Below are 27,182 nucleotides of genomic sequence, written 5' to 3' on the forward strand. Positions count from 1 at the left end.
ACCCTAACAAATATCCTTGATTACTAATGCACAAGAGATCTATAACGATGTGTGAGTGAGCCTCTAGTCTTCTTAGCTTTTCAAAAGAAACGAGTTTGTGTGCCCTCGGAGCATGGATACGGTTAACACCGTTCTTTTGTTGGACGTGAGAGTTTTCAAACCTTAGTTTGCTAGTTTTTCACATCGTATTGTGGATCCTGGTACGAGACCGAAGGGTGAGAACCAAGGATTCTGATCTTTAAAGAAATCAGTTGCCCCCTTTTCTGTTGACTCCTCACCTTAGCCCCAGTGGCGTAAGGCACCTGGCCCCGTGGTTACCAGTACACGGCCATTTGCTTCCGCACAGAGCCCCGCCACATGCCCGCCACATTGTTTTCCTGAACCTACTTTTTAGACAGAAAAATGTGTTGAAATTTCCTGTCTCTGGTGCCTTCTCCCGTTTTCTTTCTTTGGGGGGGATTGTCGCCGTTTTAGCTTTCCTTTGCTTTTCTTTGACTGGGTTTCTCGGGGGAGAGGAGAGAAGCCCCAGGGCCGGAGCCCTGTTTAACCAGAACTCCTGCCGTATCTGCACAGATTTGCCATGTTCCACAAGGTTCGAATTCCTCGCCAAGACCTCCTGAACCGGATTGGAGACGTCACCCCTGAGGGTACCTACGTCACCCCCTTTAAGGTACAGGTGTCTCCAGCCGGGGAAGTTCGTGGGTAGAAGGTGCTGCACAGGACACTCCCTGGGCGTGCCTGGAGACCCACCGCCTGTGCTGGTTGGCCGGTGGCAGGCCGCTCTTGGTTCAGGCAGCAGTGCCACCAACAAGGAAGGTGGCACTTGGGGTCGGCTGCACCCCCAGGGTCCTGGGCACGATGATGAGACGCTGGCCGACAACTGCCCATGGATGTCCACTCCTCTGCCCACCCCCCAGTTCTCCAGGGTTAGTTAGGGAGGCTGCCCCTCGCTGGTGCTGTTTCCCCCAAAGGGCTTAAGGACGTAGGTTGCGTGGCAGACCATCCCAAATGGGGGTGACCGTGTTCTCTGGTGTCTGGGGCTCACCGCATCCCTAAATTCTTTTGAGGGGTAGACACACACGATGGCCATGGCCCACGTTGGAGCAGGTCCTGAGCTCACAGCTGGGGTGGCCATGTCCCCAGGAGCACATGAGCCTCAGAGGACTCTGTCCGACGCCGTGCACCACCTGACTGGAGCTGGAACAGCAGGGTTGGAAGCAAGCATGCTAGGGACACTAGGGGTGAGGAGAGCAGTCAGCAACATGCAGCCTGAGTCTCTTCCCAATGGGAATAGTCGCCATTCGTTAGAAGCTGGTAGGAAATGAGGGAGCGGAAGGCACACGATAGAGGGGATGAGCGTAGCGGGGGCCAGGCTGGAGGCTGGAAAGCCCGAGTGAGGGGTCCTCACAGGCACAGGAGAGGCTGAAGCGAAGTGAGGGCAGGGGAAGGCAGCAGCAAGGATGAGGAACGTCTCACGAAGGAAGGGAAGAGGACCCGACGGAGGGCCCATGGGGCGCTGTAGAGAAATGACAACATTCCACAGAGAAACTCTGAGATCGTCCAGAGAGGGGTGCGGCTCAGACTCCCCGGGGTGTTGCTCCCTGAGCCTTCAGATTCCCCAGCGACGATGCAGCACGACGTCGTGGCCGCGTGGCGGCGTCGGAACTGGTGTCCGGCCTTCGCAAGGTTGCCGCACAGGTACCGCAGGGCGTGTAACTTGGGAAGAAAAGTCCAGTTAATAAGAGAAATGAAGGCAGGAGAGGCGGCAAGAGGTGAGGGAGGCCAGGATGGCCGGAGGAGTTAAGGCGGGCCGCCGCGGAGAAGCACGCCCTGCGTGGGAACACAGCCAGTGACCGTCACCGCCCTCGGAAGGTTGTCTTCCATGGGGAGGGAGGAATTCCGGGGGCAGGGGGTCGCGGGAACAGGACGGCAGCGGCGGCGGCGGCACCTCGGCCCGGGGTCCCCGTGCACTGAGTGCGGCCAGGGGTGGACTCGTGCAGGCCGGTCCCCTCCGTCCTCCGTCGCCGGCCACAACTCAGACCCCCGCAGCGCTGCAGCTCGGCCTGCCCCACCGCCCTGGCCTGGAGCCCTGGGTCGGGGGCGCCCCGGGGACGGGCCTGGCAGCCGAGCCCTGTGGCCGCTGCAGGAGTGATGCGGCTCCATCTCCCTGTGCTTCCGTCCCTGAGGCCGCCCGGCCGCCCGGCGCACGATCACCACGCACCTTTCTTCCACAGGACGACCGGCAGCGCTTCGGGGCGTCCCTGGGCACCTTGTCCTTGGGCCGGGTCGCCATCGTGGGCATGTCCATCGTGAACTTAAAGCTGGCCGTCTCCATCGCGCTTCGTTTCTCAGCCACTCGGTGTCAGTTTGGGCCCTCGGACGGGGAGGAGGTGCCAGTGCTGGAGTACCAGACGCAGGTACGGGTTTGGCACGTCCCGCTGCCGCGCCCGTCCGCCGGGGCGCACACGTCCGCAGAGCAGCCGCCAGCGCAGCCGGGCAGCCGGGCACAGGCTTCTCGTCAGTGGCCAAAATAAGGGCCTCAGAGGAAGCACGTTCTGGTGAGGCGCTCGCTCCGTGTGTGTGTGAGCACGCTGCAGCCTCCGGCGGTGGCCTCTCACGCCCGCGGCCACGCGCTTTGGTCACTCAGAATGTCCCTGAGACGTGCCCTTCGTGGGAATCACCAGCCCCAGCAGCTGGGCCTTCAGGCTGTCCGTTGTGACGTCACTCAGAGTAGCAGGAGGGACACTCCGTCCTGCCGGTCCTCAGGGGAGAGGCCCCCGGGATGGCAGGGGGGGCCCAGGCGGCAACACCGAGAAGCTGCTTAGCTCCTGGCAAAGGGAGATACATTTTATCCCAGGGATGCTCATGGTGCTTATATGCTACCAAGCTTTCATCCCACGCCTGGCCTTCACGCCTCCTGGACTTTAACACTTCCCGATACTCCTTCCACACCTGCCTGGCCTTCACACTCTTCACACGTTTGGCCTTCAAATTTCCTCACACATCTTGGTCTTCACACTAACTCACATCCTTGGCCTTTATGACTTTCTCACATGCCTAATCACACACCTGGCCTTCAGCCCTTCCTTCCACACCTAGGCTTCAGGATTTCCTCACACCAGGCCTTCACACCTCCTCACGCGCTTGGCTTTCACCAGGTGGGCTGGGGCTGCTGTTCCCAGTGCATGGTGGCGAGGGGGCATTGAGGGTCAAACGGGGTTCCTGTCTGAGTTCAGTAGCAAGTCTGGCCCGCTTTCGGGCCAAGCTCTGTGTAGGCACAGGTGCGTTCGAGGGAGAGCTTGAGGGAATCGTAACAGAATCCCCGTTTTTTCTAACATTTCTTACCATGGTTGCCAGCCTGTTTTAATAATAAATGAGGAGAAGCAGAATATCTGGTTCATGACTGTGGGGCACACATTGTCCCCTCCACCACAAATCCCGTGGCCTTTGTGAGGTCAAGGCTGGCGCAGCGGTCAGAGAGCCCGCTGGAGCCACGTGCCTGGGCTCCTGACCCCGCTCCACCCTGCTGTCTGTGCGCCCTTGGGCGAGGTACCTCACCTCTCTGTGTTCTGGCTACCTTGTTAGTAAACTAGAGCTGATAATACCTCCTTATGGGCTGGTCGTGAGGATTACATACATTAGTCTGTGGAGAGCAGCCCGCAGGGCGTCTGGCCTTCAGCACGCAGTAAGCGATAGATGGTGGCGGTGACAGCTTCCCGGGCCCTTTCCTGCTTTTTCCTCAATGCCCCTTCCATCCATGCAGCAGTGCATGTGCAAGAGACCGCCCCCCTGCCTTCGGGGGACTTCCAGCTCCCTGCGAGCCTCAGTTTCCCCATCTGGCTGAGGGGTGACTGCCTGAGCCCTGGTAGGCACACGAAGCACAAGCTGTCACCCGTCCCGCCCCGCGTGCCAGCGCGGTAGGCTGGTTTCCTTAGTTGGAGGTGGGCTGACAGGCCCCAGGAATCCGTGTGCGGAGACGGTGAGCGTGGTGCCCGGTAGGCGGCGCCCGTGGGTGAGAGCCGGCGGGGGACGGACCGGCTGGGTCGGACGCGCGTCAGGGTGGAGGGCCTTCCCGTTCAGTGTGGCTGCAGCAGCAGGATGCTGCTGTTCCTGACCGGTTGCCCCTGGTCTCTCCTGTGGGCATCACAGCCAGCGGCCCTCGGGAGGGCTTCTCCGCAGGGTGGGGGAGGCGGTTCTCCGCAGGGGCGGGTGGGCTTCCCGCCAGGACGTGTGGTGCGCTAACGCGAGCGTCTTGTTGACCGTAGCGATGGCGCCTGCTGCCCTATCTGGCCGCCGCCTATGCCTTAGACCACTTCTCCAAGTCGCTCTTCCTGGACTTGGCGGAGCTGCAGCGAGGCCTCATGGGGACAGACCAAGGCGCCAGGCAGGTGAGAGGTGATGCTCTTTTCTCCGCAGGCTTATTGTTACTAACTCGCACTGAGGTCGAACAGCACTGGCTCAGCCTGTCTTTCCTAACATCCGTCCGTCCGTGGCGGCCCTGTGGGGTTCTGAGACGCTCCTAGCTGTGGCCGCCCGCTCAGGCTCTTGGAATCCTCACTGGGATTTGGACAGTGTGGGCACTGTCCGTATTCCCGATTCTCAAGGATGTGCTGACGTGACTCTGATTCCAGCCTGTGAGTTCAGCTGTCCTCCTCCTTTTGAGAACATGATGATTTTGCAGAATCCGCATTACCGGCCCCTCAGTAGATTTCATGGTTCTGATCCTTTCGTAAACAACCCTGTAAAGGTCTGAATCCAGCTGACGGGATTGGAATTGACAGTCAAGGATTTATGCCAGAAATGAGCGTCCACTGAGCTCAGCCGCTGTGTAAAGTCATCCTTGGCTGGTCTCTGCGTCAACGGTTTATAACCGCCTTTCCGTGGTCCCTCGCGTTGCCTCCTGGGTGTGAGTAAAATGTGAATCACGAGGAACGCATTTGAAAACAGATTAGAAATACTGCAGATCGGTCTCATGCACAACACCCTAAAAAGCCTGTATCAGATTAGCACGTTTTGGAATATTCTGCACGAACATCCGGGAGTCGGGAGGCAGCGGGGGTGTGGAGACGGCCAGCAGGGTGCGCTGCTCAGCAAGGCACGGTCCCTGGGAATGCAAGGATGAAACATGTTTTTCCCCAGCATGAGTCACCGAAACTTCTGCCAGCTGACATTGGAATCGTTCTCCTGTTAATAATGTTATAAAGTGTAAGCATGCTTTTTCTCTCTGAAACTCAGGGGTTTCACTGAAGCACCTAAAAGTGGCCCTTAGTTCAAGTTGAAAACACTGGTAAAAGGGATCATCCTATTTAGCAGGCGTGTGTTTGTCTCTTTCTCTTAATTATTTCTATTAAACGTTAGGTAGAAGCAGAAGGATATCTATAAGACGCATAAGGCCCGGAGACGCTGGCTGGGGAGAGCCTTGCAGAGTTGACTGGAAATCGCGATCCCCTGCACAGTCTCCTGGGAACCAGTCCCCTCCCGCCCCCCTCCTCGGAGGGGAGCCCTGTCTCCACCTCCTGTGTGGCTTCTTGCTTTTCTTTCTGCCGCAGCATATTGCTTGGTTTTGGGTTCAGGAGCGTCTCATAAACCGAGTCGAAACGCACTCGTTGCTTCTGTGCTCTGCATCTATGATCATCCTTACGCCCCTGGTGTTTATTCGCTGCACAGAGTTCAGGTCCATCCGTTTTCATGGCTCTGAAACCATTTGTACCACAGTGTATCCCCTCTGAGATGAATCTCCCCTTTTCAGCTAAAATTGGGTTTCTTTCTTTTTCCTGCAGTTGTCGGGTGTCCTGGATTAGACTAGAGGGGACACAAGCCTTTGACGCTAGGGGTGAAGTGACCCCTGACCTCTGGTTCGGAGCCTCTTTTCACCTGTTCTTGTTGGATTTCCTCTCCCAAGGCAGAGCTCGGACGTGAGATCCACGCCTTGGCATCGGCGGGCAAGCCCCTGGCCTCCTGGACCGCCCAGCGGGGAATTCAGGAATGCCGGGAGGCGTGCGGAGGACATGGCTATCTGGCCGGTAGGTTTGGAAGTGTGTGATGGTTTTCTGCCCGTAGCCCTACTTTTGACTCAAGGGGTCAGCAAGCTACCGCCTGTGGGCCGAAGTTAGCCACTGCTGGTTTTTGCGAATAAAGTTTTATTGGAACATGGCCACGCCCACTCATTCATGCATTTTCTGTGGCCGTGTTTGCATGACACCCGGGTTGAGTCGTCTCTGTCAAGCCTAAAATGCTCACTGGCTGGCCTTTCCCAAGGCAGCTTTGCCGACCCCCTGGCCTAGACAGACACCTCCACTTGCTGCTGCCCCCTGTTCCTTGGTCTCCCGAGGTTCCCCGCAGGGTAGGCAGCTCCCCTGGAGTGTCCGTCAGTGACCCCCACGCCGGGGAGCAGCGGGGAGGCCGTGTGAAGGAGCCCGCCAAAACCCCAGCAGAAAGTGGATAATCTGTTCTTTAGAATTGTCACTCTTTGCTTAATGACTTGGCAGTAATCTGGCACCAAGTTTTGTCCTGGTGAAAAATTCTTAAACTTAGAGCAAGGGCGTTGGTTTTTACTGGCATTGGCCTTGTTTGGGCAGCTGGTGTGTGGCTGAGAGTGGGCAGCGGACGGCCTGGGACGAGCTTCTGCTCTGATGCCCGCGAGCCACGCGACTGGGCCAGCTAGCCAGCCTCGTGGGCCTCGGTGTCCTTCTCTGAACATGGGGACGCTCAGAGTGTGCGCCAACACGGGTCCCTGCCGTGGTCACTGAGTCGGCACGGAGCCGGGCGTGTGGCACGTCGCGTAGCCCGTGGCTTCTATCTGAGGCTGTTGTTGGAGCTCGTACTACTGCTGGAGCTGCCGCGGTTCCTCGTGAGCGTCCCGTGAGCCGACATGCAGTGACTGGTACAACCTAGTTAGCCCAAGCAGGCCGCCAGGCGCTCCAGACAGCAGGATCGGCGGAAGCCTTGTTTTCAGTTCACAGCGCCACACGCATCTTAGGCTCTTGCCGACTTGGACCATCTCGGTGATGGTCTGCGGTAAGTACGTGCTTCCAGCGAGGACCCGCCCCAGGTTCTCGTCGTGCGGGCGGCTCCCGCCACGCTGCCTCCCCGTTACCCACGGGCCAACGGGAGACCGTGGCTGCGCCCGAGGCACTTACATGTCGCGTCCTCTGTGCACCGTTCTGTACTTTCTGTTTGTTGTCACGGCTCAGAGAGACGCTATAAATAGTTCGCTTTATTGGGCTTTAAGGAGATTATGAAATGGAATCGGGCAGCCCCGCAGACAACACAACACCCGAGTCAGCTGCCGTGGGTCCAACGCGGGGCTGAAACCAGCAAGGCCAAGCTCAGTGGGGTGGGTGGGACGGGCCTGGTCCAGCTTCAGTATCAGTTGCGAGTTGTTTGTTAGTGGCCACGCCCAGCTGCTTCGGTAGAGTGGTCTGTGGCAGGGGGCAGCGGGTCGGGGCGGAAAACGATCAGTGTGTCCCAGGTGACCACAAGCCCCATGGCTGCTGCGGAACATCTCACACCCTCTCGGGCCCTGTACCCAGCAGCGTGTGAGCATGGGAATCCCACTCCTCTAACCTCTGGCTCGTCCTGTCCCACCCAGCCTCACATGTGGAGAACATTCTCCATCAGAGGAAGGAGACCCAGATGAGAGGGTCTAGAAAGTGTACCTTATAAAGTATGTGCAGGAATCGGGTCCCTTCACTGGCAGGAGAGACAACAGAAGAAAACTGAGAGTTGTCTTGAGATAGTTGAAATTTCTTTTTTTTTTTTTTTTGAGATTTATTTATTTGTTTTGAGAGCAAGCGAGCAAGAGAGCGTGCACAAGCAGGAGGGGCAGAGGGAGGAGAGAGACAATCCCAAGCAGACTCTGTGCTGAGCATGGAGCCTGAGGCGGGGCTCGATCTCATAACGTGAGATCGTGATGAGCTGAAACCCAGAGTCCGATGCTCAACTGACGGCGCCACTCAGGCGCCCTGAGATATTTGAAATTTCTTGTGTAAAAAGATGGGTTCCCCGCAGGGTAGGCAGCTCCCCTGGAGCGTCCGTCAGTGACCCCCACACCAGGGCTCTGGCAGCTGACCGCACGAGGCTCAGTGTCCGCAGGGGAGAGGGGTATGCTAACAACCCTGGGCATTTCTCGAGCCGGCGCCGCGGGCCTCACGGGCTCAGCTGTGTGGCTACTCGTGTCTCCTTGAAGACGGAGCAGCTGGGTGAGAGGTTGGGAGGACCCAGCCAGGGAGGAGGTGTGGTTGGGCCCAGGCAGCCTGGGAGTGCTGTGTCTCCATCAGGCCGGCCGGGACATTGGTCCCTGCCCCGCACGCGCACTTGAAGTGACGAAGCATGCGGCTTCATTGCAGTGAACCGCCTGGGTGACCTCAGGAACGACAACGACCCCAACTGCACGTATGAGGGGGACAACAACATCCTGCTGCAGCAGACCAGCAGCTATCTGCTCAGCCTGCTGGCACGCCACGTCCAAGGTGAGGCCCCACCCTGGCTCACGCAGGCAAGCCGTCCCGGCCCTGCCGAGGGAGCTCGCCCCACAAGGCCCCTGTGTCTGCAGGAAGGAAATGTGCTACGAAACATGATTGACCAGCTCCCGGGGTGCTCCGGTCACTCCGGGTCCTGGGTGTGCTTGTAGGTGGCGCTCACTTCCAGAGCCCTCTGAGGACTGTGGACTTCCTGCAAGCCTATCCCGATATCCTTGGCCAGAGGTTCACATGCCCCAGCGTCGACAGCTGCCTGGACTCCTCAGGTGAGCTCGCCGTCTCCCTGTTTCCCGCCCGTCGTGATCCCTGGGCCCGCTGTGTAGCAGGGGTTCATCCAGCACCTCCCTGGGCGTGATGCTGAGTCAGGCGCTGACTCTCCCTAAGGATGAAGAGGGAGAGGCTCTGGGTCCTATCCCTGCCTCGCTGGGCGGCAGGGCCCGTGACTGAGCTGTCTTCACAGGAACCCGGGGCCCTCCTGCTCAGGGCCTTTGCACGTGCCAGCCTCACTGGCCTCACTTCTGTGGCCCCCGCCCCACAGCACGTTCACCGTTCTCAGCCCCAAACAGGCTCAGCTGCAGTCAGCACTGGGCTCCATGCTCATCGCGCTTGGCCGTGATTGTTGAGCGCCTGACCCTAACCATGGGATACCCGCCGCCATGCACAGGGGGGAACGGCAGAGACCCGCTTCTCCCCCACGGGGTCTATCCTCAGAGAAATGAGCGCGGGCTGTAGGAGCACACGACAAGCAAATGCGTTTTCAGTGCAGAATGTACTCGGTCTACAGACGGCATGTGCCCTTATGCTGGTCGCCCCTTTGATCTACAAGTATCGGTGTGCAGCCTGGCTGGGAGGCAGAGCCCGCGAGACCCAGGTTCCTGCTCTCACGCAGCTTTGCAGTCCGATGGGGGCGGGCCTGGTGCAGGGAGCAGGGGCTGTGTGGCAGTGGCCCACGCAGGACGGCCTGTCTGGGGTCTCAGTGACAAGGACACAGTGGCCACAGGGGCGCCGTGGGAGGGATGTACCCGCTGGGGTGCACCTGTCGTCCAGGGCCATGGGAAACACTTGACTCTGAGCAAGAGAGCTGCTCACCGACTTGGGTCTGTGTGTTCGTTGTGACGATTCACTCTCAAATGTTACTCTGGAGAAAAGGCCGCTCCGGCAGCTGTGGGAACAGAGGGACACGGCAGGAGAGGGTGTCCTGGACTGGGTGGGGGCGGCGGCGGCGGAGGGGGCGGCGGCGGCGGAGGGGGCGGACCAGCTCCGCCAGGACTCGGGTGGAGCGGCTCCAGCAGAGGGGGCTTGCTGAGGCACCGGTCCCGTCCCGGGGTCACCTCCTTCTGCAGCTGCCCTGGCGCCCGGGCTCAGGGAGGTCCGGCGGCACGTCCACAGTGCAAGTGCAGAGCCCGGGTCCGGCCGAGCCTGTTGTGCTCCGAAGCTCGGCGTCCTCCCTGACAGCCCCTGGAAGCCTCCTGATGCGCGTGGGGCTGAGACCTGCAGAAGGAGCAGGGACGGAGCTCCTGCCCGAGCCTGCGCCCCCCCTCCCCCGAGCGCTTGAAGCCACAGCTGAAACGTCACTGATCCCGCCGTCCTCTGACCCGTGAGCACCAAGGCCACGTGCTTCACGCCCCTTGGAGACGGCCCCTGGGGGGCCGGGCAGGAGCTGCCCTTGTGCTGAGCCCCCCAGGGACCTGCGGGAGAGCGAGGGGGCGCCCCTTCCCCGCCTCGGCCTGCTGGCTGTACCCGCTCCGTCAGGCCCTCGGGACGCGGGAGCTAACACTGTGGAGTGCTCAGCGCCGTGCCCGGTACCACCGGCCGCCGTCGTACGCACGACCACGCGTGCTCTCCTTTCCATCTCGGGAGTCTCGAACATGCCCCTTGTTCCACCGAGGGCCTTTGGCATGGGAGGAGGGCACCTGGCCTTGCACCAGGAGACCCCAGAGCGAGTGTCCCCTGGGCCTGGGGGCCGCCGCCCACCGCCCGTCAGGGGCCGAGAGCCCATGGCATCACAGCATCAGCCACTGGGGGTGCTGAGGGCACCCGCCTCACTCTCCGCTCGGCCCCGCTGGGCCGCACACACCGCTCCCATCTTCCCGAGAGGAGACCGGGCCCGGTGGCACCGACCGGTCCACCCCAGTCCACGCCAGCAGTCGGAGCAAGAGTAGAACCCGGGCTGGGCGACGTCCCGGCCACTTCCTCCCTCATCATCATCATCCGGGAAGCTTCTGCTCACAAGTGCTTTCTTTCTTGTTGGTTGCCACATTTTGTCATGCCTTTCCTGACGATAACCACCTGGCAGGCCTTCACCTGCCTTCGTAAGGTGCCCACAGGAAGCAGGACACACTTAAGGGTCTATTCCAGATGGTTTCAGAACGCCCCAGCCAACAGTTGCTACAGAAAACACTAGAAAAAGAGCTCATGCTTCTCATAACATCAACCCAACCAGAATTTCTTTCCCTAAAATCATCACCCATTGTAAACCAAATAGTAAACAAGCGGTCTGGCGGCTTCTGGCCGCGCCGGGCACTCTGCTGCAGCCCCTCCCTCGCGGACTCCGTGCACGCGGGGCCCCCTCCTGCGCATTGCGCCTCTGCAGCAGGACGCATGCCAGGCCCCGTCATCTGTTTTTCTCGTGAGAGCCCTGGTTTTTGCAAGATCCAACAAAGTGGAAACATCTTCTGGAGGAAAAAAACGGAACCAGAATTCATTTGGTGAAAGTGACACTGGGTGCTGACGTCACTGTCCACGCAGAGAGGGAGCCTGTGGTACGTGGCCAGCCCCTCGGCTCCAGGGCCCGTGGTCCTCCCACCCCACGTGTCAGCCCTGGCCACAGCCGGTGGGATCCGCAGTAAAGATTCCGTGAAATCTTACGAGCCTCGCTCTCTGTAGGACCAGAGACACGGGACCTCGCAGGACCGAGCGTAGCCTGTCGGGAAGGTCCAGGAGTTTTCCTTCAGGGACAAGTCGTTTATCTGGGGGGAGGCCGGCACGGCTCGGGTCCTCGGATGTCTCTCTGCTTCCTCTGATTCACACGCAGGCGTGCGTGCCGAGGACGGGCCTCACAAATGTTCCTGTGCATTTCAGGATCTGCACTGTCACTTGGCAATATGAGGCCCATTTGTTTTTCTCAAGTTGGCTGATTTGCAAAAATACTCAATGATTGTGGCTCAGCGTACGTGGTTCCAACAGCCACATGTGTGTAAAGCAGTGGGCTCACGTCGCATCCTATTCCGTGGGGCCCCGTGGTGCAGTCATGGGACCTCAGGCTCCGGAGTCGGCGTGACCTAGGGCTGGGTACTTCATCTCTCCGAGCCTCAGTTTCCCCTGTAGTACACGGGGGGATGTGGTCATCCCCATGCTGAGCCTAGTAGGGCCTGGGCTGTGTTTCACTCGTGCTGGGGGCTGGGGGCCGCCGGGGCTGCCACTCTGAGCACCCCGTGGGTGCAGCACAGCTTAGCTGTTTCCCCAGCAGCCGGCTCCCTGGCCGTCTTGTACCTTTACAGGAGGTCGTGTGGGGACATCCAGCCACACAAGAGCGCTAGGGTGTGGGAACACAGACAGACAGCAGGCAACACCCAGACCTGGGCCGTGCCAGCCAGGGAGCTGGGGCCAGTCATCCACGCCTTGCTTTCTGGGCACACCAAGGTCAGAGCCCCGCTTCAGAAGGGGAGATCAGCCAGGAAATGGGGACCCAGGCAGAGGCAGCCTGGGAGAGGAGAGTGGCAGGGTGGGAGGCCAGAGAGGTGGTCGGCAGGTGGCTGGCCGGCCTTGAGGGGCTCGCTGGATGGACGGCTGGGTGAGAATGAAGCCCCCGGTGGTCAGGGCGAAGAGGTGGGATGACGCTGAGTTCCGGTGTCGCTCGTGGAGTCCAGTGTCTGGCGGACGTGCCCGGGAGCCCCAGGACCAGGAGGTGGGGCAGGAGAGGCAGGTCTGGGGACCTTGGATGCTGTGGCGGTGCCCCCTGGGGAGTGTGGGCAGGGCCGGAAACAAATGTTTTCTCTCTGGCAAGTCTGGACAGAAGGTGTGGGCTGGGCTGCGCTCCCTCCAGAGGCTTGGGGGGGACGGTGGGTCAGGGCCCCGGGCATCCTGGGCTCCATCGCCCCTGTCCCCCCGATGGCCTCGCCCATATGTGTATCTCTCCTCTGATCCTAGTAGGACACTCGTTGTTGGGTTTCGGGCCCACCCACTCCCAGGGGATCTCCTCTCTGATTACGTCTGCCTTTTCCCGAGGAAGACGTTCACAGGTTTGGGGCAGGACGTGAGCATGTCTTTTGGGGCTCCCATTGGAGCTACCACGCATGACAGGACTCTGGACTGAGGACAGCTGTGAGAGGAGACCTCAGAGGAACTGCAGTCCATGAGGCGGTTTGTCTGCTCTTTCACGGACATCTCAGTTGTGCTGATCCGGTCGAGGGTCTGCAATGGGACCCCAGAGAGTGCTGCCCGTCTTCTTCCTGGGAGTGGGCTGTGTGATGCAGGAGCAATCCCAAGGACCCTTTGCCCAGGCTTTGGGCCCAGACCCAGTGTGGCCAGGTCCCCACGGTCCCTCCTGGGAACTCTGAGCCTAGAGCAGCTGCTGAGCGGAAGGGCTCCCCGTGCCCTGTGGCCTCACCCCGGTGCCCAATTCTGTGCCCGACTCTGTGCCGGGGTGGGGGGGGCGTGAAAGTGTGGACTCGGGGCTGTGTGTCCAGGTCAGACGACTCCTGCCCACTCCCTCTGTGCCCCAGGTCCTCCTCGGGAGGGTGGTAACAGCTCTGTGTGGCAGGGTGTTCTGGGGAGTTTGGAACCTGCCTGGTCCGTAGGATATGCCGTGTCAGCCCTGGCGGAGATGTGATGAGGAGGAGAGGGGCCCACAGATGTGGCACAGCGCTGGGGGCAGGGAGAGGACAGGGGTCGGGGGGGCGCCCTGCAGTCTCTCCGGTGGGTCTTCCTTCTACCCCTTCCAGCGCCGGCCCGTATATCTGCACTCTGTCTCCTCCCTCAGAGCTCCTTGGCAGGGGCTCCTTGGGAGCCAGTGAGAACGCCCAGCTCAGCTGCCCTCCAGCCCCAGGGAGGCCGAGGGCTGGGCTGGCCAGGGAACGGGCACCCCTTCCTCCTGCCGCCTGCCCGTCCTCTGCCGCAAAGGTGCCCTGCTGTCCCCGCGAATCCGTAGTGACACTGAGGGGATGTACCGTGTCCCGGCAGATGACGCATGTGAGCCCCAGCCAGAATTTGCAGCCCTCCCAAACAAGGCGCTCACCCCAAAGGTGGCTCCGCGGCCCCCTGGCCTCTGGCTGCTGGAGCAGTGTGGAACGCGGGGTGCCCTCGTGTGTCCATGTCTCACAGACTTGTCCCGAAGATGGCTCGGTGCCCGCGAGCTGCCCATCCGCCCATCCCGGGGGAGTGCTCTGCAGACGGTAGATGCTCTATGGTTACTTTTGGTTTTTCTGTTTCTTGTTTTGAAGTTCCCCTGGCGGCTTACGAGTGGTTGGTTGGTTACCTGCTCCGCGAGAGTTATCAGAAATTAAATCAAGAGAAAAGATCAGGAAGCAATGACTTTGAAGCAAGAAACAACAGTCAGGTATATGTCTGTTTTAAAAAATCGCTTGTTTGATTCACTCCCAATTCCTGCACTGCCGTGGCCTCGGTAAGCTGCCTGTCGTGGTGGTGGCGGCCGAGCCCTCCGGCCCCTGTGACCGCGGGAGCGTGGCTTCTCTGCACCTTGTTCTGCTGCAGGGACCTCGCTGGACTGTGGGTGTTGTGTTCAAGGTGCCTGGCGGCGTCTGGCCACGGCTGGAGCAGGGACGCTGGGTTGTGGGGCCCCAGCCCTGGTCCCTCTCAGCCGCCTGGTGGCAGCTTGGTGACTCACGCAAGGTCACACTTGCTTTCTCTCGGGGCATTACTGCCCTTCTCGGGGAGCCTTGGTGGGAATGGTCCCAGGGTGGCTTTGGTTCTCATGCTTGGACTGGGCTGGCTCCCACATTCTGGAACCTACCGCACAAAGGCAGCCTGCTCTAAAACACCTCCTGGCATCAGGATCTGGCCTGTTGTGACCCATACATCCAGTCCATCTGGGGTGACAGCTGTCGTTTGGGAGGCCATGGATAAAGGAAACATAAGAAGTTTCTAGAACTGGTGTCGTTCCTTCTTGGCCTTGTTTTGTGAGGCTCATTTCATGTCCTCTGAGAACTCAGCATCTACATCTGCCCGTCTCCTCTGAATGAACCCCGACCCCTCCCGTTACACTGTGATGGGCAGCTTCAGTGCTTGGGTGGACGTGGTCAGGAGCAAAGCCAGCGGTGTCTCCAGGGACCTGCTGGACACACCTGCCCCAGGTGTGCAAGTGAGGGAACAGGATGGCGTCTTGACTGGAAAGGCCTGGATGGATAACTGGAACCCAGGGCTTATAGGAATTCAGCAGGTGGCCCCCATCAGTAAACTTGACCTCAGTGCCACGGCGACCAAAGTAGGAGGCGTGGCAAGGATCCTTCTGGAACGGCTGGGGCCACAGCAGGCTTAGTCTTTTGGACACTGACGGGGGTGGATTAGCCTGTCCCATGTCACCCCTTTCCCTGTCCATCAGGCTGTCACTCGGAAGTGGAAGTGGAGGGCCTCCCTAGAGTCACAAGCCAAGGCCCCAAAGAGATGGAGGGCACAAGAGGCACCCATTCCCGCTGCGTCCGAATCCCGAAGAGCTGCCTGGAGGTGGCTGTGGGTCTCCGTGCCGTCCCTCTGCACGCCTGCCTGCTGGCCCGTGCCTGGCACCCTGACACCGGACCTCAAGCAGGGGCTCAGCCGTTTTAGAAATAATTCACCTTTACACCTTCGTTAAAGCACTCCGTGGCAGCATTTCAGTGAGTCACATGGCAGAAAAGGTCGGGAGAGGCCAGCCTCGCCTGGCTCTGATCCCAGAGCCTGCGAAGAGCAAGCCCTGGGTCAGCTCTCACGGCCTGGGCTGGACGCTCACGGACGCCCCAGGAGGACACAGCCCCTTCCCATACGGTGACCTGAGCAGCAACCGGGCACGAGAGGAAAATTTCAGAGAGCATGCGTGTGTAGCCTCGGCATGGGACGCGCCTTCTTGAGACAGGAAACCAGAAGCCGTAAAAAAGAAAAAGTGGTCAGATGTGACTGTGTGAACGCTCACCATTTCTATAAACAAAGTCAGGAGACAGGCTGCAGGCCGGGGACGCACATGCGGCGGGACCGGCAGCGCGTCCCGCCGGGGAAGGGCTCCTGGCCGGGGAACCAGCGCCGGCACAGCGGTCGCCGAGCACGACCCGGGCCGTGCAGGGGAAGGATGGTGTCCGGCGGGTCGTGGGGGCGGGAGCTGCTCTGCCCTGTGGGGCGGTTAGGGGCTGCTTTTCCGTGAAAATACAGAGCGTGCTGACTCTGACTCGTGGGGGAGCGCATTTATCTCGCATCCCCTCCTGCTCACCCCTGAACAGCTGCCCCTTGCTGTGCACCTTCTGCAAGCCGACCGCACACAGTAGGTTCTTTAAAAAGAAAAGGATGCGTTTATTGCCTTTTTTGGCCGAGTAGTACCCTCCCGTGTTCAGAGTGAGCACATGTGAAACGGTGGGCGGTGGGGCCCCATACGCCCGGAGCTGCTGGCCTCCGAAGGCAGATGAGCCGTGTTCTCCTCGCCCCACCGCACCCGGGCTCCTGACACGGGTCGTTTCCTGCCGTCTTCTCTGATGGATCGGGCAATCAGGGCCAAGAGACATGCCCTGGGTCGCCCGGCTCAGCTGTGCTGGGGCTGGCCCGGAACCCAGCACCATCCCCAGGCCCTGGCTCTTTGCCCTGAACTGAGGTCTGAGCGTGGACAATGAGGAGTTCGGTTTTTGCCTGAAGTGTCCATGATTCGCTCCTGTGCAAATACCCTCAGGAATTAGAGCACAGCAGAAATGAACAGCTGGACCTGATGGTTTAGGGCTTCGTGGGGGTGGGGGCTCGCAGGAGAGGGGGAGGGGCTGGGGGCAGGGGCTGGCCCTCCGGACTCTTCACAGGTGACGGCCCTGCCCTCGAGCGCTCGCAGTCTGCAAGCACTTGTCCTGGGTTTGCTGCTTCCGAGTGACAGCTGACCCCAGCCACGTTGGACTCCCCGCGGGGACAGTTAAACGGCACGGCCCGGGGGGTCAGCGGACTGTGCAGGAGCCCACAGGCAGAGCCGCGGCCTCACCGCCTGTCCCCGCCTAGAGGAGCTTGGGGGAGCAGAGGCTCCGTCTGACCATCCACGGACAATTCCTGGGGGGCCGGTCCTGGCGCTGTGGGATGCTCAGCAGCACCCCACCTCTGCCCACGAAGGTGTCCACAGCACCCCTGAGTTTGACAACCAAAGATGCCAGCCAGGGTCGGGTGTAGACACGGAGACACCGCGTGCTCCTCAGTGCAGCTCAGGCCACGCGAGTGCTGTTCTTCTCATTAGAACAGATCTGGTAAAATGACAGCGGAGACGGGGAAAGAAAACCTAATGAAGCTGATGATGCTCAGCGGGCTCTGGGGGTGCTGGTTAAGAAGGACACATTGGGACCAGAAGACCCGCCAAGGCCTCCTGCGCCCGCAAACACAGCGGGCATCAGAACTCCTGCACCTGCAGGCCGGCTGGGAATGGTCCCGTGTCTGAGCCGCAGGGCCCGGCACGGTTGTCCCTGTGCATGTCAGGTGGGGCCGAGCTGAGAGCGGCCACTGGCCTTCCCCAGGTCGTGGAGCGCACGGACCCCGGCCTCGGCTTCGGCTTTCTCTTGCCGCTGGCCTTCCTGTGCTGTTTGCACACAGGTGATTCTCATGCCGTGCCCCCTCCATGCACGACTTCATTTGGTGTCATTGTCCTGCCCGGGGACGTGCGCTGGAGCTCCCACCCTGGCCTGTGTGCCCAGCGGTTTCTTCCACCGCCCCCCGCAGGCTGTAACCGGGGCCCCAGCTGCCAGCTCACGGGGGTCGGCGGCCCTGTGTTGTGTTCTGTTTTAAGGTGTACTACTGCCATCCCTTGGCCCTGGCGTTCCTGGAGCTCACGGTGGTGCGGAGGTTCCACGAGTACACGCACCAGCCCCGCGTGCCGCCCCCACTGCGGGCCGTGCTGGGGCGGCTCAGTGCCCTCTATGCCCTGTGGTCCCTGAGCCAGCACACGGCCCTGCTCTACCAAGGTGAGGCCCCTGCGGTGGGCACCTGCCTCCCCCCCCGTCCTGTCCCGCCCGGTCCTGCCCGGGGATTCCAGCCGCGTCCTAGCCAGGAGACTTGGCCTTTCTCGTGAGGTATTACCTCCATGTGCATTCACTGGGCATTCCTCACAGGCTGGGGGAGCCTGTGGGCAGATGAGGAGCCTAGAATCCACGGTAAGAAAAGCGGCATCAGGACAGGACGTTTCCCTTTCGTCCAGGGCCCTTTGAAGTCTGTTTCCAGTTCAGAGAATATTTCCAGGAGGCCCACGTTAGCTAGGCAGGGAGCTGGTCTATAGTGAGCTGAAGCCTATGCCTCCCAGCCCAGGGGGCCCAGATAGACACGAGCCCAGGCTGCTGGGAAGCACTCTTAGGAATGCCCAGCCTGAGGACCCAGGAGGGCTTCCTGGAGGAGGTGGTGTGGGGGCTGATTCCCAGAAGATTGGTGAAAATGGGATAAGGCTGGATTTCTCAATCTGTTTTCATTATTGTCCTTCTAAGGAGCATTTTCAGACCATTTTCTCTCATCTCCCCCGAGACATGTTAATGCCGTGACAGCCTGTGTATCTGTTCTCCTCCTGTGTGTGTGTCTTGGCTTTCTGAAGAGTAGGACTGTTTGTCCTGCTCCCCTCGCCAAGCACCAGGTTTTCCCCCGCAGGGCTGGTGTTGCCCCCCAGAGGCGGTGAGAGCACGTGGCTAGGTTTACAAGGGGAGAGCGGGCTTCGGACCCAGGGAGCGGCACGGTGCAGGGCAGGGGCCCGTGTGCTAAGACGTGACAATTCCAAGGGGTGGACAGTTTCTTTCTGTTTTCAGAAACAAAAGATTCTGCAGCAAATGTGCTGTCAGATGCACAGGCCACGGCCTTGGGGCCCGCAAGATGCCATGGCAAGCCCACAATGGTGGTGGTGGTGGTGCGGGTGATGGTGTTGATGATGATGGTGGTGGAGGTGGGGTGATCATGGTTGGTGGTGGTCGAGGAGGTCTCCTGGCCTGGCCGTGACCTCCTGGTGCATGCACAGCGATGGGAAAGGGACACGGGAACCCTGGCCCCGGCCAGCATGTTCCCGCCGCTGGGAGACCTCACATAAAGCACCTGGGGGGCTGACGTGGATGTGGGGTACCAGGCCCCAGTGTAACCAGTGCTGTGCTTACAGGTGGCTACTTTTCTGGTGAGCAAGCAGGTAAAATGATCCAGAACGCCATCCTGGACCTGTGCTCACAGGTGAGCTGCGATCACTCCCGTGTCATCATGATTCCCCCGCGTTACATGTAACCACTGCATAATGACACACACCTTTGCTTTGCACACATTCGTGTGTGTGCAACGCTGAGCAAAAACAGGAAGATTACAAGAAAATATGCCTATGTCAGGAATCTTAGGCAAAGAGTAACTTTTGGGGAATGTCTTAGAGTCTGTACTCTGTAATGCACTTTTTACAGCCACCCTGGTAATTCTCTCAAGCTTTCCAGGGACTCAGCCTCCGGCTTAAATTCATTTCATGGTATTTTTCTTGTGTATGGCATTCTTTTACCTTTATCACCCAGAAAGGGCACGTGGGCCAAACCCCCACCCTGTGCTCTAGTGGCGCTCTATCCAGTGGGCCTTTCTAGGGGGTGGACATGTCCAGAGCTGTGCCGTCCCATCAGTCACTATAGCCCCAAGGCTGTCGCCATGGAAAGGGGCCCGTGTGACTGAGGTGTTGGTCTTCGATTGTCACCAGCTTACACTTGAAGGGCCACATGTGCTGGTCCCCCTGAACTAGGCAACTGTCCTTAGCAGAATCATCTCTCCTCCTGATGGCAGGAAATCCTTTTATAAGGTGTCTCAAATGACCGGCGACACGCCGCTCCATTTCTCCCTCTTGGAGCTCAGAGTCGATGTGCTTCCAGGCAGCACCTCTGACTGGTTTTCAAACCTCTCCCCAGACTCAGCTCGCCAGTGGCCATCCCTCAGTCTCTGGGGGTTCTGGATCGGCGTGCATCTGTGACCGCACCGCACCCGTGTGTGGCCACGCGTACTCTCCGCCCAGTAAAACCAGTAACTGGAGGGTTTCCTGGGTGTGTTCCCCTTGCTCTCAAACAGCTGTGTCCCCCGGGACCTGCACCTGGCGGCTGTGGCCCAGGCGGGCAGGTGGTCGCATGCATAGTCATGCAGCCGATGCCTCGTCTCCGTCCGCCACCGGGGAGGCCCAGGTCCTTGTGGTCACTCCGGGGGGCCTGGGTCAGACAGGTGGAGGGGGTGCAAGCCCCGTCCAGCAGCTCACTCGTGCATCGTCTGTGGGTGTGTTGGTGTGGCCTCGGCAGAGGTGGCCACTGAGCCGGACCATGTCCTGCTGTTATATGGCAGGTGTGCTGACCCCTATCTAGACGAGGGGCCTTGCTGTGCTGATGGTTCCATGTGAAGTGGGCAGACTTGTTCATCTGTGAGCCGAGGGACAGAGGGCGCGTGGCCGTGGAGCGAGGGAGCAGGTATGCTAATGAGCAGCACCCGAGCCACGAAGATGTGCTCCTCTCCTCTCTTGTGTGGACTGGGTTATTCCGAGCCAGCCGGGTGCTTTCTGTCTGCGTTGCCGAAACCGTCCCACTCCAGGTGCAGCCGAGGCACTTCACAATTATTTAAAAAAAAAAGAATGTTTTTGCATTTCAAGAAAGTCCTTGGGAGTCTTCTCCCATAAATTCCACGTGTCCTATTGAAGAACCACTTGCACGAGGGGACAGGGGCGTCATAAAACCTCCGCACACCAGACAGCCTTGGTAGGACAGCTTTCCCAGGTGCCCATAAACACCTCCCCCGGCACATTTTTTCCGGACATGTTTTCCTCTGCTGGAACGGCAGCTGCCCAGATCGGGCAGGATTCAGACACAAACCTGAGGACGCCTGCTGGTTAGTGAGCTGCTGAGCCGCTTTTACGAGCAGCCCCTACCTTATTGAAAAACAGTTAATGCACTGGGAGTCTTGAGTGATTAGCAACATGGAGAAAATATTCAGACACACACCAAGGGAATCTGTGATGCAAGCCAACGGAAAGATGATGCGTTAGTAACCGAGCCACGCACGCTCCTGCCGGGGTTACCATTGCTAGCGGGTTGTAGCAACAAACGGCCAGCACTCTGTTTCTCAGCGGTCGCCATGGAGATTTCTGGGGGTTGCCAAGCGAATGGACTTTGTTTTCCAACAGCTGAAAGACGATGCGGTTGCCCTGGTGGACGTGATCGCCCCTCCCGACTTTGTCCTGGACTCCCCGATTGGCAGGGCCGACGGCGAGGTGAGGCCGGGTGGGAAACGCCGCGCATCCGAGCACCAGTGGGGGCTGCTCTGGGGGTGCTGGTGGTTGTTGCCGAGCCTGGGATGATGGCATGGGCCAGGAGCGCCCTGGCGCCTTCCGGAACGTGCTCCACTCAGGCAGCGGTGGAGGGAGGGGCCAGGAGAGGTCAGGGTGGTCTGGGGCGAGTTAGCCTCACCCCAGCCCGCCTTCCCGGGAGATGTGGGCTGGCGGCACCGCCCTCCTAGGGCCGGGGTGCTGGGATCAGCACAAGCCCCTGTCGAGTGCGGGGCCCTGCGGCGGTCCTCCTGTTCTCACACCCCCAGGGGCCGTTCCCAGTGCTGGGTCTTCCTGACATCTCACAGTGCAGGACCCTGACCCTTTCTGTCAACCGACCATTCACCCCTGGTACTTTCGCTTCCCAGCAGCCCCTGCTTGGCTCCCTGATCTCTCTTGCCGTGCTATGCTCCAGAATGATTTCTTCAAGTGATCTTGTCAGGTCACTCCTCTGCTGAGCGCTCCACCACCATCCCTCATCCCCAAACCTGCATGCACTTCCCTTCCTGCACCCCCAGTCCAGGCAGCCTGACCTCTGTCTGCCTGGTTCTGCAGGGTCATTTTATGCTGTGCTCCTCCTGCCCGCTGGACTCCAGCCTGACTGTCCCCCTCTGTTCTTCTATTACACTAGGCCTCCCCACCACAGGGCCTTTGTACCTGCTGTCCCTCTGCCTGGAGCACTTCCACATTGCACCTGAGCAGAGCGCTGCCTCTCAGCCCTTCCCTGGCCTCCAGCCCAAGTGTCGCCCCCAGGCAGGTGCCCCCACTTTGTCCTGCCATGGGACCCTTGCTATGCTCGTTCCTGAGCCCACTCCTATCCTGCGTGCTGCGGGGTGCTCACGGGTCTGCTCAGTGCCTTCCAGGAGTGCACCACCTACAGCTTGTTGTTGCAATGTTACCGCTCGCCTGAGGTCTCACAGACCGGGACCCCACCTGACCCCGACCCCCAAGGCCATGTTCTTTGTGCTGAAACACCTGCTTTCAACTCAGGCTCTGTTTCAGTGGAGACTGAACATAAGGGGGCAGGAGCCCTCCATGTGTGCTCAGGGGAACAGACTTCTCCAGGGAAGCGAGCAGGTGCCGTGGCTGTGGCCCGGCCCAGGCCACACCTGGGGTTGGGATGGTGTACTGGGCCCTGGGGTGGGCAGGACAGAAGAAGTCCCCAGGCCGGTGTGGGGACAGTAACGTCTTTAGAGGCCCGCTGTCCTCTAGCCCCCTCCCACACGGTGTCTGTTACACAGCCGCTTTGCCAGGGAGAAACCCGACATCCAGAGAAGCCAGGTGGCCTGCCCACAGCTGCCCAGCCAGGAAACAGCAGAGCCAGGATGTGGGTAGAGATTTACCACCTGGAGAGAAGACAGGAGACCGGACCTTAGTCCCCAGTGTGGCCCGGGCTCCAGTGGGCACACGCAGGAGGACGTGCCAATAAGGCGGGGGGCTGAGGCTGACCTGCCCATGGGGGCACTTACCAGGCATCCGGCTGACATGCACTTGAGGAGGACCTGGACATGGCATCATGAGAGGCCCCGAGTCCCCGGGAGTGTTAGCGGGTGCAGGAGCCAGGGCGGCCGGCTCACTGCCCTGCAGAGACAGCCCGGCCCTGGGCCGAAGAGTGGCTGGTGCGCAGGAGCCTGTCCCTGAGCTGCAGGCTCTTTCTGGCTCCGGATTCCACCGTGGAATCCCGAGGCCTCACCTGACAGGCAGGTGTATACGGCACGCATTTTAACCAGGGGCTGCTAGGTGAGAAGTGCATTTTAAGTGAACAGACCCAGCTGCCAGAGGTTATTTAAGATGATCATTCCATGAAGCATCATGTTCCAAATTGCCATATGTGACCTCTGCGGAGAGAGCGAGGCCGAGTGTCCCTGGGGGAGCAAGCAGAGCATTTGGAGGGGCCCAGGAGTGCACTCAGCAGGTGCAGGGACACTGGCTTCTTCAAAGTAAGGAGCAGCTGACTGGCTCCGTGGTCGAGCATGTGACTCTTGATCTCAGGTTGAGTTCAAGCCCCATGTTGGGTGTGGAGCCTACTTAAAAAAAAAAAAAACAGTAAAGTTTGTCAAGGCCAGCCCGGTACATAGGAGGCCCCTTCCCTGGCTCTGTGGACTGGAGACCTGTCAGCCTGGGCGCCGTGTTTGGGGTGGATGAAGAACCAGTCAGCAGCTCCTGCAATGTGCATGGCCTTCCTCCAGGATAGACGCTGCTCTGCTTTCCCCACGGGGCAGCCCGGCGGAAGGGGTTTGCTGTGAGCATGCTGGAGGAGGTTGCCCACTGGCCCAGACGTGCAGGCGGACGGGGCAGGCGGACACGGCCCGCGCGCAGGCAGCCCCCAGCTGCGCAGGGGAGGGGGCATGTGTCAGAGTAGACAGCTAGCGCTCACCCGCAGGACCCTGCGGGCCTCCCCCTATGAGAGTTCCCAGAGAAAAGGACACGTACAAAGCTGTCGCCGTAAGCGTGTTTTAAAGTATTACGTGTTTCCAGTTGTTTTCTGTGAGAAAAAAAGATGGATGTAAATTAAATCATCTTAAAATTTTCTAAAAACTGACCAGAGGATTTTCTGTGTTTTCAACAAAAGCGTATGAGGGGATCTGCGTCTGTCCCCTCGGCTGTGTGAGGAACCTTGTTTATTATTCATGTATGTGCTTATTTTTTGTAGCTCTATAAAAACCTGTGGACTGCTGTCCTTCTGGAAAGCAGAGTGCTGGAGAGGCCGTCGTGGTGGTCGGAGTTTTCCGTCCATAAGCCCCGTATAGGAAGTTTGAAATCAAAGCTGTAGTCACGTGGCACGTTCAGCTGAATCTAGGTAAGCTGGTCCAGCTGATGGAGATGGTGACCAGACGACATGGAAACGCTGCCCCTTTCTGAACGCACCTGTGCTCATACCCGCCCGGGGAGGGCTCCCCGCAGAAGGCACAGGGCAAGTGCCTCCGCCAGATTTGCTGTGTGCAAAGAAAATCCGTATGATCACCTCTTCCCGATGGACTCTTTTTGATAATTAGGACTTTGCACGTGCTGTGCTCACATGCCAGAGAGGAGGCCACGTGCTCACAATCAGGGGCTTTCTGGTCTGATGATCTTCCGCATTCTGAGATTTCTTCCAAAGCTCTGCTTCACTAGTGCTCAATGATGCCAATCTGATTCTTTGTTAACTGCTTTGACTTTATCGTGTAATTAAATCCTATTTTAAGCTTACCTGAATGATGTAATTTGAGATTCCTAAGGAGAAGAAAATCCATTCTGTGTGGAAATTGCAGTTTCCATCAAGGAAATGTTTCCAAAGAAAATAAATGCGTCACATGAGTCTGGTCAGTTTAGGGTGCTGAGCTGCCGGCCGCATGCTTGTTCCTTCATTCCGGTTCGCAGTTCGGATCCGGCTGTTCTGCCATCGGCAGGATGGCCCATGCTGCTCGGCAGCTCCCCGCCCGGCCCCGTGGGCGAGTGCGCCTGCCTCCTGGCGGAGACCAGGTCAGAGGGGGGCGGACCCCCAGGCGGTCACTCGTGGGTCCCTGCTCAGCACGACCGGCTCGCGGGTTCCTCTCTGTCATCAGCAGCTGCTCTGTCACCTTGGAGCAGAGCAGGCAGACATGACCTGGGCGCCCGAGGACCACAGGTGGTGCCAGGGGACCAGGGATGGCTTCTTGCTTCCGAAGCTCCGAGCCTCCGAGCACAGGAAGGGCAGGGCAGGACCTGTTTTTAAAGACTGAATTTCCAGCTTTGGGAACTGCCGGAGTGGTTCCTTGACTTCTCAAGCCTCAGTTACCACGCCTAGAAAAGGGGAACCCAACCCCACCCCAGGCCCCGAAAGGCAGCCAGGAGCAAGTGACTGGGTAAGAGGAGCTGCTTTTATTGAGCACTTACTGTATGCAGGGACTTTGTTGTCACCATTCCTGGACCCTCAGACAGCCAGGTGAGGGCAGTCATACTAACATGCCCATTTTACAGGTGAGAAAACTGACCCTGAAAGCCTCAGTCACCGCCATGGCCCAAACACGGCCAGGAAGTTGTCCGGCCCAGAGCGCACGCACGACCATCCCGATGTTCTCGGCCCAGCACAGGGCCGGCACAGAGCGGGCCCTTGCTAGTATCGGGGTCATAGTTTTAACTGCGGGGAACTCCCACCTGAGTGTAATATACCTCTGGGTGGGCGGTTTCTACCAGCAGCTGCAAGAAGCTGTCCCGGGTCCAGCGTGCTGCGCCGAGGGCCGTGGCTCATTCAGCTGTTAGCGTCCCGCGGACAGGTTCTTGGAGGACTTGTTTGCATCGTCGTGCCCGTCCTCCGGGAGCGATGGATGGCAGCTGGCATGCCCTATAGCCTGCAGACGCCAGCCGTGAAGCCAGCACATGGCCATCGGGCACTATTTCAGGAATGTAGAAAGCGTCAAAGAGGAAAATGCCACAGCTCCACTCTCAGCCATAGCCACTGCTTACATGTCATTTCCTTTGGGGCCAGAGGGCACAGAATTGGGTTCATTGTCATCCTGGGTTTGTGCCGGGTTTGCCCCATGCCACTCCGAGGCCAAAATGTTGACTGTCCTGTCCCCACTGCTTGGGGCCTGGTGGACAGTTCATCCCACCTCTGGTGGCGTGCTGGAGCGCTCCATTCCTGAGGCCCTCTGTGTGTTTGTGCACTCGTGTGTGTGTGTGTGATTTTCCTAACAGAGTGTGGGGCCATCCTCTAGACTCCTTTTCCTGCTGAAGGGTGTTTCTCAGGCGCTTCCCCTGTTGAGCAGCACGAATGTACAAGCTTAACAAGCCTCCTGAGGGACGTGGAGAGTTAGTTTGTGCTCGGAGTGGCTCTGTGCATGGGTCAGCTCCTGGAAGCTGGCCTGCTGGGACCAGCACCTTGAGGGAGGGGCTTGTGATACAGCCAGCGTGGACAAGCACAGGATGAGAGCCAGGCAGGACCAGGCGGCACCCCTGATGAAACAGCACGAGCGACTGAATCCACCTCATTCCACACTTGTCAGCATTGAAATGGGCTAGCGAGGAAAGCACAGCACACGGGCCTGGCCCGCAGATGGCCGGTGCTTGAGAGGTCTCCGCATTATCACACCGTGCCCAGGAAGGCACCTGCCTTTCCTGCTCCGTTGCCCTTCCCAGCGGTGTCCTCCCGGTTCCAGTCTGGGTGGTTAAGGAACACTGGCATCTCCTGGGCAGATGCACTCTTCCCTGCTCCCTACGGAGGCTGAACATGTCTCCCCAACTATTTATAGGCTATCTCTATGTGCTCTGTGATGATTGCCACTTCTCGCTTTTTGCCTAATGGAGCCTTTAGTTTTCACAATATTTTGTTGATTTTAAAAATAGTTTTTACATATTAAGAACAATAAACCTGGGACATACATATTATCTATTACTTTCCCTCATTTATCTTTTGCCTTTTGATTGTATTAATTTTTGATTTAACATGAAGTTTAAAATAAAATTTGAAGTCTTATATAAAACTAAGAATCTTTTCTGCTTCGTCCTTTGAGGTCACGCTTGGAACGTTCTCTCCCACACCAAGATTATTTCTACTTTCGTCTGTTTCTCTAGAGTGTATCACAGTACTGAGCTGACCAGGAGTTGATTTTGAGATACGGTGTGAGGTAGGGATTCCAGACGGCTGGCCCTAACTGGAAGTGCCAGCTGCAGCAAATGCCAGAATCACAGACATTCCTGGGCCCATTTCTGCCTTTTTCTATTTTATTGTCTTTTCTCACATCAGCTCCTACGGTTTCCATTATTGTGGCTTTCATACTTTTCAGTATCCTTTGCAGCAGGCAAAACCTCTCTCGTCTCTTGAAAAAAATGTCTTAGATGTGCCAACTTTGGTATTATTTTGTGAAGTTTGGTGCTCTCCCTTCTCGAGATTAATGAAAGAATCTTTGGAATTTGGGGGTTTCATTTAATCTATAGATTACTATCAGGAGAATTTATATCTTTATGGTGAGTAGTCTTCCCATCTAAGACCTTTGATTCATGTTGTTTTTAATAAGAAGCTATCTTGCTTTGATATATTTACTTTGTAACTGGTCACTTTTTTAAAAACCTTAGTTATAATAGTCTTATATTGATTCTCTTGGGTTTTCCTTATATGTCATTGGCAAATAGTGATGGTTTGGCCATTATCTTTCCAAAACTTTTACCAGTCATTTAACCTTCCTGGCTAGCATCTGCTGGTCCTGCTAGGACGGTCTCCTCACAGGTGGCGGTGGCCCCCACTGTCCGGTCTCAGACATTCAGGGTTTGCCTTCAGGGGTTTGCATCGG

General features: G+C 58.7%; 1 protein-coding gene across 4 annotated transcripts in view; it reads left to right on the forward strand.

Moving 5' to 3' along the window:
• The window catches only part of ACOX3 (acyl-CoA oxidase 3, pristanoyl), a 39,824-nt gene extending 15,593 nt beyond the window's left edge, over positions 1 to 24,231 (forward strand). For 3 of the 4 annotated variants that reach the window (XM_078068333.1, XM_036085686.2, XM_078068332.1), the window contains exons 8-18: positions 574 to 670; positions 2,235 to 2,417; positions 4,266 to 4,388; positions 5,903 to 6,023; positions 8,349 to 8,471; positions 8,633 to 8,746; positions 13,922 to 14,037; positions 17,428 to 17,602; positions 18,769 to 18,836; positions 20,794 to 20,880; positions 23,588 to 24,231. In XM_078068333.1, coding sequence (XP_077924459.1) covers positions 574 to 670; positions 2,235 to 2,417; positions 4,266 to 4,388; positions 5,903 to 6,023; positions 8,349 to 8,471; positions 8,633 to 8,746; positions 13,922 to 14,037; positions 17,428 to 17,602; positions 18,769 to 18,836; positions 20,794 to 20,880; positions 23,588 to 23,707 — 1,327 coding nt within the window. In that variant the 3' untranslated portion in view covers positions 23,708 to 24,231. The remainder of the gene's footprint in view (positions 1 to 573; positions 671 to 2,234; positions 2,418 to 4,265; positions 4,389 to 5,902; positions 6,024 to 8,348; positions 8,472 to 8,632; positions 8,747 to 13,921; positions 14,038 to 17,427; positions 17,603 to 18,768; positions 18,837 to 20,793; positions 20,881 to 23,587) is intronic. The other variant, XM_036085688.2, reaches the window with a different exon arrangement.
• Positions 24,232 to 27,182: the final 2,951 nt, after the last annotated feature.

This window comes from Halichoerus grypus, chromosome 3 (assembly GCF_964656455.1).
Source record: "Halichoerus grypus chromosome 3, mHalGry1.hap1.1, whole genome shotgun sequence".
Lineage (NCBI taxonomy): Eukaryota > Metazoa > Chordata > Mammalia > Carnivora > Phocidae > Halichoerus > Halichoerus grypus.